The sequence below is a fragment of the Canis aureus genome, chromosome X, assembly GCF_053574225.1.
Source record: "Canis aureus isolate CA01 chromosome X, VMU_Caureus_v.1.0, whole genome shotgun sequence".
Taxonomy (NCBI): domain Eukaryota; kingdom Metazoa; phylum Chordata; class Mammalia; order Carnivora; family Canidae; genus Canis; species Canis aureus.
The window spans coordinates 106,815,382-106,829,202 of NC_135649.1; the positions used below are offsets into that span (position 1 = coordinate 106,815,382).

Sequence of the window (13,821 nt, forward strand, 5' to 3'; positions counted from 1 at the left end):
CTGGCTTACTTCACTCAGCATGATACCCTCCAGTTCCATCCACGTTGAGACAACCAATGTTTTATAACGACAGAAACGTAACCTAAAGACATCTCCCAGACTCACAGGAAGCTGAGTATGGCCATATGACTGCTTTGGCTAGCAGGATATGAGTGGAGGTAATAGGGATATCATTGTCTTCATTGCTGGAATGTAGCTATGATGGAGATAAACCTGAGTCCATGACATAGAAGCTGCATGTTAGGAACAGCAGAGCTAACAAGACAGAGTTTGGGTCCCCCAAATAATACAATTATCAGTGCTGAACTACTTACATTTGGAATGTTTTATGAGAGTTTAAGTCATTGCTGTTTTTAGCTATTATGGTAGTCAGATATCTAAATAAGACGTGTTTCATGTACCTTATTCACACTGTTAAGACATTCTTCCTTTTTTTTTTGAGTGTTGTAACTTGTTTAATTCTGGAAATATCCAGAGCAAGTCTAGTCCAGGACACAATGGGTAAACAATCTATTCTATATAGAGAAATCTTTTAAATATACCAGTGGAAAAATAAATAAATAAATAAATATACCAGTGGTATCAAACTCTTTATTGGAAACTATATTTTGCTTTTCCATGTATGTACTTTGGATTTTTCTCTCATTTGAATATTCATATCTATCCAATTTCTTATATCCACGACTTTATTTTCTTATATCCATTACTTTACTAATTTATCAGAATGCCCAGTTCTTATAACGATTAGAGTAATCCACTTTAAAAAACATATTGACTTATTTATAGGGTTCCCTACTAATGATCACTTAGCCTGTTTTAACTTTTTCATACAATGCTGACAACTTTGCTCACATCATATATATCTAGTTAAGTCTGCATCTGTGAGGGTATGGAAAGTTACATACAAACCGAATTGTTGGGTCAAAAAAACGTGCATTAAAATTGACCTCCAGGGGTGCCTGGGTGGCTCAGTCAGTTGAGTGCCTGCCTTTGGCTCAGGTCCATCCCTGGGACAGGGCCCCAGTCAGGCCCCCTGCTCAGCGGGGAGCCTGCTTCTCCCTTTCTTCCCTGCTCGTGCTCTCTTGCTCTCAAATAAAATCTTAAAAAAAATTAATCTCCAATGAGTCTGCATTAATTTGTTTTCATAATTGGCATAGGTTTCCTTACCCTGTAAATAACACTGGATACTATAACATTAGATTTTGCCATCTGCTAGGTTAAAGGTAAGATCTGTTGAGATTTAAGTACAAGCTTGTACATTTTTCATGTCTGTTTTTTTAAAGATTTATTTATTCATGAGAGACACACAGAGAGAGAGAGAGGCAGAGAGGCAGAGCGAGAAGCAGGCTCCATGCAGGGAGCCTGACGTGGGACTCGATCCCAGGTCTCCAGGATCAGGCCCTGGGCTGAAGGCAGGGCTAAACCGCTGAGCACCCGGGCTGTCCCATTTTTCATGTTTATTAAAAGACTATTTGTATTTGTTGTTTGAGAACTATTTCTATCCATTGCCTGTTTACATTTTTTTTACTAATTTGCATATATTATTTTTGAATGTATATATTAATTTGGTCCTTTGTAAGAGGTATTACAATTTTTTTCCAGTTTGTTTTTTGGCTTGGTTTTACCTATGCAGACACCTTACATTTTGGTGTGGTCAAATTGTTCCTTTGCATTAAGCCTTTTCCAGTTCAAGATTATAGAAGGCACTCATCTGGTGTTTTCTTATATTGCTTCCATAGCTTGATTTAAAAAACAAAATTAAAACAAAAACTTTCTTTTCTTTTTTTTTTTTTTTTTAAAACAAAAACTTTCTTTTGCCTACTGGAATTTACTCTAGTAAAACTAATTTAGTGGTAGAGTATAACCCTCCCCAACCCAAATTGCTAGTCTCAGTACAATTTCACAAAATAATCCATCCCCAATGTTGATTAGATTTACCACTGTTGCCATGTGTTATTTGCATCCTTTTTTTTTTTAATTTATTTTTTTTTATTGGTGTTCAATTTACTAACATACAGAATAACACCCAGTGCCCGTCACCCATTCACTCCCACCCCCCGCCCTCCTCCCCTTCTACCACCCCTAGTTCGTTTCCCAGAGTTAGCAGTCTTTACGTTCTGTCTCCCTTTCTGATATTTCCCACACATTTCTTCTCCCTTCCCTTATTTTCCCTTTCACTACATGTGTTAAATTCAACTTTTCCCCCAGCTCCTCAGGATGGCAGTCCATGGGAGACTGCCATGAGGAGAATTGCACTCTCACCATTTCTCCCTTATTAGGATAATCCCACCACACAACCATAGCAAAGACTCTATTGTTTTCTCATTCAGAGTCAGAAGGGTAATAGAGCAGCACTGCTTTCTGGACTCTGTACAGCTTCTTGTCTCGTTAGGGACGCAGCTGGCACAATATTACCCCTCTAGATTCCATATTTGCCCTTGATGGCAAAGTGGCAATAGAACATACACAGTTCCTTTATTTAAAAAAAAATCTCTTGTCCGTTAATGATTTATTTATAAGTATACCAAAGGAATCTTTGTTATAACTTTTACTTTTTCTAAAGCAGGATTTTTTTTGTTGTTGTTGTTGTTGTTTGTTTTTAACAGTGGCACTACTGGCATTTTAGGCCACTTAATTTTCTGTTGTGGGGAACTATATTGTGCAAATAGATTGTTCAGCAGCGTCCCTAGCCTCTACCCACCAGAAGCCAGTAGCAACTTCCTCATTGTCTCTATTTTCTAGCTATGATATTTATATAGGCAAGCTTTTTCCTTCTTCAGAAGAAGTATTTTATTTTTGCTTTTTCTATTACACAAGATATACATATCAAGTATTTTTGAAAAAAGTCAAGATACACAATATATTCTACAACTGAGCACCACTCTCTAACTGAATATTCAAAGAAATTATACTAAACAACAGCACCTGACAGTACTTTTGGGAAATAAAATGACTAAAACAGATTTAAATTGTCTTATACTATTAAATCACATCTAATATTCAATACTATGGAAATCAATGCAGTTAAAAGGTAGTTAGGAAAAAATGTGTTAACATCAAAGAATACAACCAAAATTAATATAGCCAACAAAATCTATATAACTTTATAAGCAGGAAAATACTTTGTGCACATATATAGCTGTTCATTCTTTTAAAGAAAATCTATCAAAAAAATTAAAGAAAATCCATCACAAGCAAAATTACCAACCTTTAGAAAAAACATAGAATTACTAAACATATTCCTAAAAGTATAATTATGAACATTTGGAAAATATAGAACTTTAAAAATTTGTAAGCAATACATGAAACTTCGTATTTTAAAAAAATGTGAAAAGAAGTCCCATTTTTAGAACAGTTGTATAAAGAACTGTCTTTTGATGTGAGATTCATAAATTATCCTCCTGTTGGGACCAAACTTTATAAAAACACCATGTATTTCAAGTAGCATTACAGAACAAGATTTAATATCTTAATGTTATCTTATATAAATGAATACTTTTTTTTTTTACTTTTTACTTTCCTTTTTACTACTCTTATCAAAACATGACCCTTAGATGTATAGGTATCATTAAAAAAATTATTTCCTAGAAGCAATACACAAGAGAGGTGTATTTATTTCCAATCGCATTCCTATTAGACACTTCCCAAGTTTGAGAAGGGTCTTCTCTTCTTACTGGCTGTTTTTGTTCTTTGCATGTGTTAAGATATGAGACTTCAGGTTAGTTGACTGAGCGAACTTCTTATTGCAGGCATCAAAGGGGCAAATGTAGGGCCTGTCTCCGGTATGGATTCGCACATGTGTACGCAAATTGAAGTCGAGGGAAAAGCATTTTCCGCAGCCTTCAAATGTGCACTGAAAGGGCTTCTCTCCAGTATGCACCAGTTGATGTCGTTTTAGTTTCGAGCTCTCGACAAAAGCTTTGCCACATTCTGCACATACGTGGACTCTAGGACCGTGGGTGTGCAGATGTTTCCGCATGGCAGAATTATCTTTGAACATCTTCACACAGCCTTTATGAGGGCAAGCTATTGTTCTTAGAGCAGCTTCTTTGGGTTTGGGCTTCATTCTAGTAAATTCTGCCAGTTGTTTAGGATCTGAGAGATCAATACCAGGTATTCCTTCGGGAGGAAGCTTCTTTCCGGTCATGTACTCTGAATAATCAGGAGCAGAGTCCTCAATCTGTCCGGTCTCGTGGTCTCTTTTCTCGCTTGGGGACCACAGGGTAACGGAGAACTCGCCCTCCAGGGTTTTGATCTGCACCTGCTTCTGCTCCCATTTCTTGCAGTCCATCCTGGAGCTGCTACTTCCAGCCTGGTCCTCACTGGCGGTGTGATTTTTCTTACTGCTGGCCTTCCTGTGTTGGCCGCCGCGCTTTTTGCTGCGGCTGTAGGTTGATGATGATGCGGAAGCTGACAAGCCAGCCAGGGTCTGCTGGAAGCCGTCGTCTTCATCAACCGGGAAGACCATCTGGTCCTCGAAATTGTTGGTGGCCTGCAGGTTTTCTGACTCGTAGTAGCCCACCACTTCCTCCTGTGTCTGCACCATGATTAGTTCCTGGTCGTGGTCCCCTTGGTTCGGGTTGTTGGTAACAAGCGGCTGCAGTGCAATCAGAGGCGGATGGTGGTGGCCACCGTGGACCCAACTGCCGCTGATAATCTCGTACTCGGTGATGGTTTCCATCGCCATCGCCTCCACAGGGATGCTCTCCAGAGGAATGCTCTCCAGAGGGATGCTCTCCACAGGGATGCTCTCCACAGGAATGCTCTCCACAGGGATGCTCTCCACAGGAATGCTCTCCACAGGGATGCTCTCCACAGGAATGCTCTCCACAGGGATGGTCTCCACAGGGATGGTCTCCACAGGGATGGTCTCCACAGGGATGGTCTCCACAGGGATGCTCTCCAAGGGGACAGCGTCCATGGGGACGGCCTCCAAGGGGACGGCGTCTAACGGGATGCCGTCCAGCGGGATGCCGTCCAACGGGATGCCGTCCAAGGTGACGCCGTCCAAGGAGATGCCGTCTAAGGGGATGCCATCCAAGGGGACGCCCGCCATGGGGACGCCGTCCAAGGGGACGCCCGCCATGGGGACAATCGCCCCTGGGGCAGTCTCCACATGGATCTGGTGCAGCTCCACAAGATCTGTAAGGATCTCCAAATTTTCTGTGGGGATGTAGAGAGCGTCGTTTGAGGCCATGGCTGAGAGCTCCACAGAGGCTTTGGCTCCTCGGCAGCTGGTGGGCGGCTGGCAGGCTGCAGAAAAGGCTGAGCAAGGCGAGCGCTCCAGAGGAAACCGCGAGCACCACAGACCGGTCTGCACAGTTCAGCAGCAAGACGCGGAAAGGCGGAGGACGCAGCGTAGCCGGAGGACGCCGAGGACGCCGAGGACGCCGAGGGCACGGAAGGTGCGGGTGCTTCTGGGAGCGCCTGGCGCATGCGCTTCTCAGTGCCTCACCAAGTACGTGCTTACGTTCACATCCACGTACTCGTGGATGCTGCAGCCTTCGTGCACACGTCACCCGCTCCTCCTCGCTCCGAACACCACGGTATTGTTTTTTGAATATTAATTCGGTGGTCACGTTCTTCACAGAATTTTTCTATATTTCCATTGATGTTCTCGTTTCCCGTGTTCCACCAAGGGAACCAAGGTGGAACAAGGTATAGAACTCTGGAAACACGGCTTACTCCTAGTATTTTTGCTTCCTTCTTCCCTCGTACTGTACGGACCCACATTTAGAGACCATTTAATAGTATCCGTGATAAATTGGTAATGGGATTGCTTGCCTCGTCCTCTAACAAGAATGCTTGTTAGTGTTATGCCACTAGGAAGTGTCCAGCTATTTTTACTTCTACTAAGGAGATATATATATATATTTTAGCCATTAATGGATGTTGAATTTTGTTAAATACCCAGTCGGGTAACTGCTGAGGTGAGGATTTCTTCTTCCCCTAATGGTAAATGATGTTTACCACTTTCAAACAGATTTCTTATTGTTGAACCATCTTTGCATTAATTAAATATATCATACTTAGAGTTTTTGGTACTTTATAAGATGTTGTATCAGTGTTAAATTAGCTTAATAATTTAAAAAAAATTTCCTTCTCCATGCGATCTATAAAGTTTATGCTAAAGTGGAATTAAAAAAAAAAAAAAAACAAAAAAAAAAACAAAAACCTGGGCAGCCTGGGTGGCTCAGCGGTTTAGCGCCGCCTTCAGCCCAGAGCGTGATCCTGGAGTCCTGGAATCGAGTCCCGCGTCGGGCTCCCTGCATGGAGCCTGCTTCTCCCTCTGCCTGTGTCTCTGCCTCTCTCTCTCTCTCTCTGTCTCTCTTTCTCTCTCTCTCTATCTCTCATGAATAAATAAAATCCTAAAAAAAAATAAATAAAAAAACCTTTTCCTTCAAGATTGGGAAGAATTATACCTATGAAACTTTCAGAGGCATTCTTCCTCAGCTTTCTTCATTTCTCCCATTGTAAATTAGCCTATTGAGATTTTTAAAAAATCTTCTCTGGAGTTTAGGCCATTTATATTTTTAAATAATTTTTTTTAATTTTTTATTTTTTTATGAGAGTCATACAGAGAGAGAGAGATAGGCAGAGACACAGGCAGAGGGAGAAGCAGGCTCCATGCACTGGGAGCCCGATGTGGGATTTGATCCTGGGTCTCCAGGATCGCGCCCTGGGCCAAAGGCAGGCGCCAAACCGCTGCGCCACCCAGGGATCCCATATATTTTTAAATAATTATCTAAGTTTTTGAAAAATGTTTGCAGAGATGAACAAAACACTTTTATAATTATTTTGATTTTCTCTGTATCAGGTGTTATTCCCCAATCTGACTGCAAATTGTCTGTAGTTGCTTTTTGCCATGTGTAAAAAAAAGCCTCTTAAGACCTTTTTCCTACTTTTTTACCTACATCTTTATTATATCATTTGTTAACTATTTTATAGTTTTCTCACTTCAGTTGAATGCTTAACTGACTTATTTTCATTTATTTCATAACTGCAGTAAATTTTCCTTTTAGCAAAACTTTACAACTTATTTCATTATCATTTTTATTTTTTTTATTAAGATTTTATTTACTCAGGAGAGACACAGAGAGAGAGGCAGAGACACAGGCAGAGGGAGAAGCAGGTTCCATGCAGGAAGCCCGACATGGGACTTGATCCCGGGTCTCCAGGATCAGGCCCTGGGCTAAAAGTGGCGCTAAACCGCTGAGCCACCTGGGCTGCCTCTCATTATCATTTTTAAATATACCACAATTAGGTTTTGATTTAAATTGGTCAATTTTTATGTTTCACGGTCATTGGAAAGACATTGTCATGATATAGAGTTTGACATATTTACTGAATTTTCCTTTACTACTTAAGAGTTTTGATCATCTGACTTTTCATACTTATTTGCCATGTATTGAGAAATGAGATCAGCTTCCTTTATTATATTTTTGTTTTTTCCTTGCACTTTTCCCATTTTTGTTTTGATGGTTTGTTACTTGATGTAGTGAGTTTACAATGATTACACTGTCATTGTGGATTACATTCCTTATGATTATTAAGTGACCCCTTATATCTAAGTAATTTAATGTAGTCATATTTTCTGTTCACATTTACATGGTATGTCCTGTTCATTTTACTTTCAGTCTTTTAAAAATTGTTGTTTTTGAAGAAACTGGAATGTAAATTATTTTGCTTTATTACTTTTTAAAAAAAACACTTAAGTAATCTCTACACCCAACATGACTCTGAGCTCAAGAGGCACATGCTTCCTCAGACTGAGCCAGCCCAAAGCCCCTTGCTTTATTACTTTTAACTGAGAATCTTATAAACTGAATTTATCAACTAAAAGATGAGACATTTTCATTTGTGATGTGACTACTTTCCATAACAATATGCACATGAATAAAGAAATTTAAGTCTGTTACCTGCACAGAATATCCTTAGCTGCTGGACTGGTGATATAAGTTGCAAATGAGTGGTGAACAGATCAACAAATGCTCCAGGATAAATAATGAAGAGAAAAATCCCAAAGCCATTAAATCGAACTTGTTCCCTAAGAAATCACAAAAGAAAAAGGAATTAACAACTAGTATTGCATTTTTCAAATTAATAATGTATTTAATCTTAAAACTTCCTACTGTAATTTAAATTCTTGCTTAACAGGTGTCTCTGGACAGTCAAGAAAAATAAATTCATATATGGTAGTTATCTCTCCATAATTTTACAGTAGTGTACAGGTTTGGTTATCTGTGAAATTGCATAAAACAAGGGCATTCTGAAATAGGCTTAAAACTTCAAAACTTTTAGAAACCAATACGCTGAGCAATAACTTGAAATTAGTCATATATAAAGAAATGGTTAATATTTCCATGAAAAGGTAAATGAAAGAATTTTGTGGTTTACTCTGAATTATTTTCAGAGGACACAATGGAAAATATAATTCAAGTAAAGTATCTAAATATTTATACTTGTCTTAGCTATTAATAAATAAAAGTGGAGTTTTATCTAAGTATATTCCTATTGAATTAATGTTAAAATAAATATACTTAGATATGCATAATGCTCAGATTGTCCTTAAGAAAACTATTTTTTATCAATTCATTCTCTAAAACTTGAATTACACCTAACAGCCTCATAAGACCAAACAACCATACTAAAAAAGCCATCCCCCCAATATATCATACTATCATTTAGTAATGAGTATATAATATACTGCAAAACTCACTTTCACTTGGCAGTTGGATTTTATAAAAGATTACACTGTTTCATGAATATACATTGAAGTAATAAACTGTTAATAACACTGATTTTATATGCAGAACCCTAAAAGCTGCAATGCCAAAAATATGGAAGCAAAAGTGAGAGATAAAAAGAAAAAGAGGCTGCCCACTTAAACCACTATATGTCACACTTGTGTAACAGTGTATGCTCTGTCAAGATGAGGGTTTACTGGTAGTCAACAGACTCTTGTTCATAAGCAACTGGAAAGTAGTAAGAAGTGATTACATCTTCTTCTATGAAACCTTTCATATGGTACATATACCCAGAGGATAAAACACATTTCCATCAGTATGTGTGTTCATCACTGCAATAATTATCAGTGGGAGTGAAGGGGAAATTGTGCTCTCCTATCACAACTTGATAAGTTTAGGAGCCTTTAAAATGCTCAGGTGTAATTACAATGATACATTTGAGTAGTCAAGACGAGAGGAGGGCATACTTGAAGCAAGTTCCAGGTCTCATCCTCTCTTATCTTCTACTTGGGTTTCTAAATAGACTATGATATTTGTTAACAAACCCAGAGCTTTCAATGTTCTTGCTCTAGCCAGCAGAGGCCATAAGTAAAAGCAGAGAAGTATTTCAGCCAGTAAGTCAAAAGTACTAAGAAGTCAAGCGAGTGGGCTCCAAGTGCATTCTGACCTAATGATGAATATAAAGATTAGGTTTCAGTGTTTGATGAAAATCTTGAAGAACCATGAAGATACAATCATGCTGTTAAAGGGCAAAGGATAGAAAGACCTAGATTAGAGATGTGCACAGAGTATATTTATCAACATATTAATCTTTATAAAAGAGAAGGTACCTCAAAATAATGTGGATATGCACTGGGAAAAATCCATAGAAAGAAAAAATATCAAATGTAGCATATTTTAGTAATAAATCCTCCTAAGTAAAAAGTTTTTACATGTAGTAGAAAGAAAAATATCATTACCTAATAGCTGCTATCCCATGTCCGATTTCATGTACAACACCACTAATGAGAACTGCAGCGAAGAAATAGGTCAGTTGGTTGACAGGTAAATTTATACCAGGAACCTGTTCACAGACACAATGATAAATACACAGTTGGGCACCAGGAAACCACGATGTTCACTCTGTGTTAAAGCTTAAACTTCCAGGCTGATGGTTCTGTACACTAAAAATAGGGGTGCCTGGGTGGTTCAGTTGGTTAAGCATCTGACTCTTGGTTTTGGCTCGGGTTATCTCAGGGTCATGAGATTGAGCCCTGCTTTAGGCTTAGCGTTCAGCACTGAATCTGCTGGAGTTTCTCTCCCCCACCTTGTGTGCTCTCTCTCTCTCTCTCTCTCTCTCAAATGAATGAATGAATGAATGAATATTTTATTTTATTTTATTTTTTTTTTTTAATTTTTTTTTTTTATTTATTTATGATAGTCACAGAGAGAGAGAGAGAGGCAGAGACATAGGCAGAGGGAGAAGCAGGCTCCATGCACCGGGAGCCCGACGTGGGATTCGATCCCGGGTCTCCAGGATCGCGCCCTGGGCCAAAGGCCCGCGCCAAACCGCTGCGCCACCCAGGGATCCCTGAATGAATATTTTAAAGTAAAAGTAATATGAATGAATGGTTCACTTCTCTACTTCTGTCACAATAAAAGTAAGAACATCAGTTTTTTGAAACTAGGCAGTTTTTGAAACACTATCTCTAATCTAGAGATAACAGGAAACACCAAGTTAAAAAGTTGAAGCTTTTGCTTCCTGAAGTCTTCACCATGGGAAAGAATTAGGGAGCCTGGCAAAATGCCAGGGAATGTGGAGTGACAGTGACAGAGTCAGCAACTGTTTTACCCTTGGGGGCTAAAAGCCTGATTTGGAAATTCTTATTAGAATTCCTAGTCCTTCCTCTGAATTGTTATTGCAAGGTTCCAACTACTTCAGTGAGTAGTATAGGATATTCCTGTGTCCTGAGTTTTCATTTTAGTATTCTCCAGTTACATGAGCACTGGTAATTAGGGTAATTAAGTATAAAAAAATGCCTCATTGGTGTGGGAGCACCATGCCCTCCCTTTCTTTTTTAAAATTAATTAATTAATTGGGATCCCTGGGTGGCGCAGTGGTTTGGCGCCTGCCTTTGGCCCAGGGCGCGATCCTGGATATCCGGGATCGAATCCCACGTTGGGCTCCCGGTGCATGGAGCCTGCTTCTCCCTCTGCCTCTCTCTCTCTCTCTCTGTGTGTGACTATCATAAAAAAAAAAATTAAAAAAAAAATAATAAAATAAAATAAAATAAATTTATTTATTTATTTATTCATGAGAGACACAGAGACACAGGCAGAGACACAGGCCGTGGGAGAAGCAGGCTCCATGCAGGGAGCCCATTGTGGGACTCAATCCCGGGACTCCAGGATCACGCCCTGGGCCAAAGGCAGGCACTAAATTGCTGAGCCACCCAGGCCTCCCCATGCCCTCCTTTTCTTTTATTATAACAATCTGTCAAATACATTGGTCAGAAAAAATAGTACCAGAATAATAAGTATTACATTAAAATTAAATGCAGAAAGTTATTTGAAACATACAGACATATCAAGGGCCTATGAAGAAGCAGAAGTTGTCTTGCAATCACTTGCTCTTAAGATGGTGTGCATATATGTATTACTGCATATACAAGGCCAATTTGCTACTGTAAGGGCTGCATGGTCAAGTTTTTTAGATACCCAAGAACTGTCTTGTAAGATAAATAATCACTTGCAACTTATGTCATCTACTAAGGAGAAATTCCATAAATAAGGTTAAGTGGGGCATGCCAGGCATCATTAATATTATTTACACACTGAACATCTATTTCTCATAGTCCAGAAGTTGGACCCTAAAAGTATCCCTCTGGAGGAAATTCCTCCTCTGTCTTATTATTTTAATTATAAAATGTGTTTAAAGTAGGAAAACTGGAAAAATCAAAGAAAACAGAAGCCTATATAACCCTGCTCCCAAAACACAAAACCAAAACCCATTACCATTCTCAATGTTTTAATTTATGTCCTCCTAGTCTTTTCATGTATGTGTATTTTTAAAAATTATACTTTTATTATAAATAAGGTTTTAAAACCTGCCTCTTTCACTTAGTATCACAAATATTTTTTCCCTTCTCTCAAAAAAAAAAAAAAAAAAAAAACACAAATATTTTTTCCATGAGTGTTTTCTGGGTCAACGTGACTTTTTTTTTAAAAAAGATTTTATTTGAGAGAGAGAGAGCACGAGCAGAGGGGAGTTGCAGAGGGAGAGGGAGAAGCAGATTCCCTGCTGAACAGGGAGCCCAAGGTGAGGCTCAATCCCAGGACCTCAGGATCATGACCTGAGCTGAAGGTAGATGCTTAAGGAATGGAGCCACCCAGGCGCCCCTCATTATTTTTTAATAGCTGTATTGCATTCTATAAAATAGGCATTTGTTTTAAAAGTTTCTCCTCTTATAATACTGTGATAAACACATTTGGACACATATATTCAAATATTTGGGGGGAATAAATTCTTAGACAAGCATGGTTGGTTCAGGCTCTGAAGACAGACATGACACTTGGGTTTGACATTCTGGATCCATCTCTAACTAGATAAGTGACCTCAAGGAAGTTTGAATTATTTCCCCCAGCATTGCAATTTCCTCATTATTAAAATGGAAAGAACCATGTTTACATAAAAGGGTAATTTTGAGGATTTAATGAGATAATCCTTGTCCCATGTTTAGTATTATGCTTTACTGAGAGGGTAATATATGCTATCATTACACACAATTTAAAGAAGTTTGATACCTATCAAACTGTTCTCCAGAAGCAGACCCTTCCATAACCTTGGGCAAACTTATTTTATTCAAATCTTGAGGGAAATAAAAAGCATCTCATTGTTTGATTTATATTTCTTTGATGATTATTAAAGCTCAACTTTTCCTCTACTTCTGATACTGATAGGTCTTTTGTGAGTAACCTACTCATGACTTGTCCTTTTTTTTCTTGTAGCATGGTCTTTTGTTCTTATTGCTCTGTAAGATCACTTCGAATATCAACGATTAGTCATAGATAGATGTATTCCCAAGGTCTTTTGCCTTTTAATTTATTTTGCTTTTAGTTTTTTGATATACAAAAATTTTTATGTCATCAAATCTATTAATATTCATGGTTTCTACCATTAATGTTATGCTTATTTTGTCCTAATTCTTTTTAAGATTTTATTCATTCATTCATGAGCGACACAGAGAGAGAAGCAGAGACACAGGCAAGCAGAGACATACAGGCTCCCTGTAAGGAGCCTGATGCGGGACTTGATCCTGGACCCTGGGATCATGCCCTGAGCTAAAGGCAGACACTCAACCGCTGAGCCACCCAGGCGTCCCTATTTCATCTGAATTCTGTATTCATGTAAGTAGAAACCCGTTTTTTTGTCTTTGAAGGGCTTATGATTTTGTGTTTCAATTTTAATTCAATTGGAATTTATTTTTGTGCATAGAGGAATTTCACTTTTTAAGTCTCCTTAGAGGCTAAAAAGGAGATTCAAACAATGTTGCTTGGATCACTTTCTAAATTCATTAATTGCAAGTGTCTTTTCCCTAGTTATGAAACTAGTTTTCATAACCTTCATTTTTAACATATGCATAATGTTGCACTGTGTAACAATCCCATAACTTAAGCACTTCTCGATTACACACTGTGGCTGTTTCCAATTCTTTGTAATAAGAAATAATGTTAGGATAAGAATTTGATGAATACTATTTTTGCCATATTAGGGTAAGAATTAGATGAATACTATTTTTTCCGTAGTTCCTTAAAACTAGAGTCCTAGATGTGGAAATAAATGATCAAAAGATATGAATATTTTAATGACACTCATTATCTGAAGTTCTCTTTACTGAGACCCTACTAAGCAACTCTTTCTAAGAATATCTGGGTGCGTTCTTCTGCATACCTGCTCCACTCCATGGTGTTAGGTGTCCACCTGTTCAGATCAGTGGTTTCCTTTTCTCTGACCCTTCTTCTAAGTTTACATACTTAAGATTCATTCTTATACATTCTCTCTATATCACAAAGTATGTATCTTATTTTATCTTTA

The 13,821-nt window shown here is 38.4% G+C and overlaps 2 protein-coding genes and 1 long non-coding RNA gene across 6 annotated transcripts in view; 1 reads left to right on the plus strand and 2 right to left on the minus strand.

The window, feature by feature from the left end:
* YY2 (YY2 transcription factor) lies at nucleotides 1-6,037 on the minus strand. Its single transcript, XM_077888126.1, has 2 exons — nucleotides 2,198-6,037; nucleotides 1-1,964 (listed from the first exon to the last, which is right to left on the minus strand). Exon 1 carries the CDS (start codon nucleotides 5,195-5,197, stop codon nucleotides 3,671-3,673), a length of 1,527 nt encoding a protein of 508 aa, XP_077744252.1. The 5' UTR covers nucleotides 5,198-6,037; the 3' UTR covers nucleotides 1-1,964; nucleotides 2,198-3,670.
* Nucleotides 1-13,821, minus strand: part of MBTPS2 (membrane bound transcription factor peptidase, site 2) — a 39,969-nt gene that overhangs the window by 16,852 nt on the left and 9,296 nt on the right. For all 3 annotated transcript variants that reach the window (XR_013374655.1, XM_077888124.1, XM_077888125.1), the window contains 2 exons: nucleotides 9,707-9,810; nucleotides 7,920-8,047 (listed from right to left, as the gene is read on the minus strand). Coding sequence is in view for 2 of the 3 variants with exons in the window: in XM_077888124.1 (XP_077744250.1) it covers nucleotides 7,920-8,047; nucleotides 9,707-9,810 (232 nt within the window). In the remaining variant the exon portion in view is untranslated. The remainder of the gene's footprint in view (nucleotides 1-7,919; nucleotides 8,048-9,706; nucleotides 9,811-13,821) is intronic.
* LOC144308013 (uncharacterized) overlaps nucleotides 5,421-13,821 on the plus strand; it is a 22,585-nt gene continuing 14,184 nt past the window's right edge. Inside the window, exons 1-2 of one of the 2 annotated variants that reach the window (XR_013374656.1) lie at nucleotides 5,421-5,546; nucleotides 12,941-13,133. This is a non-coding gene — a long non-coding RNA (uncharacterized LOC144308013). Of the gene's footprint in view, nucleotides 5,659-12,940; nucleotides 13,134-13,821 lie in introns of both variants that reach the window. The other variant, XR_013374657.1, reaches the window with a different exon arrangement.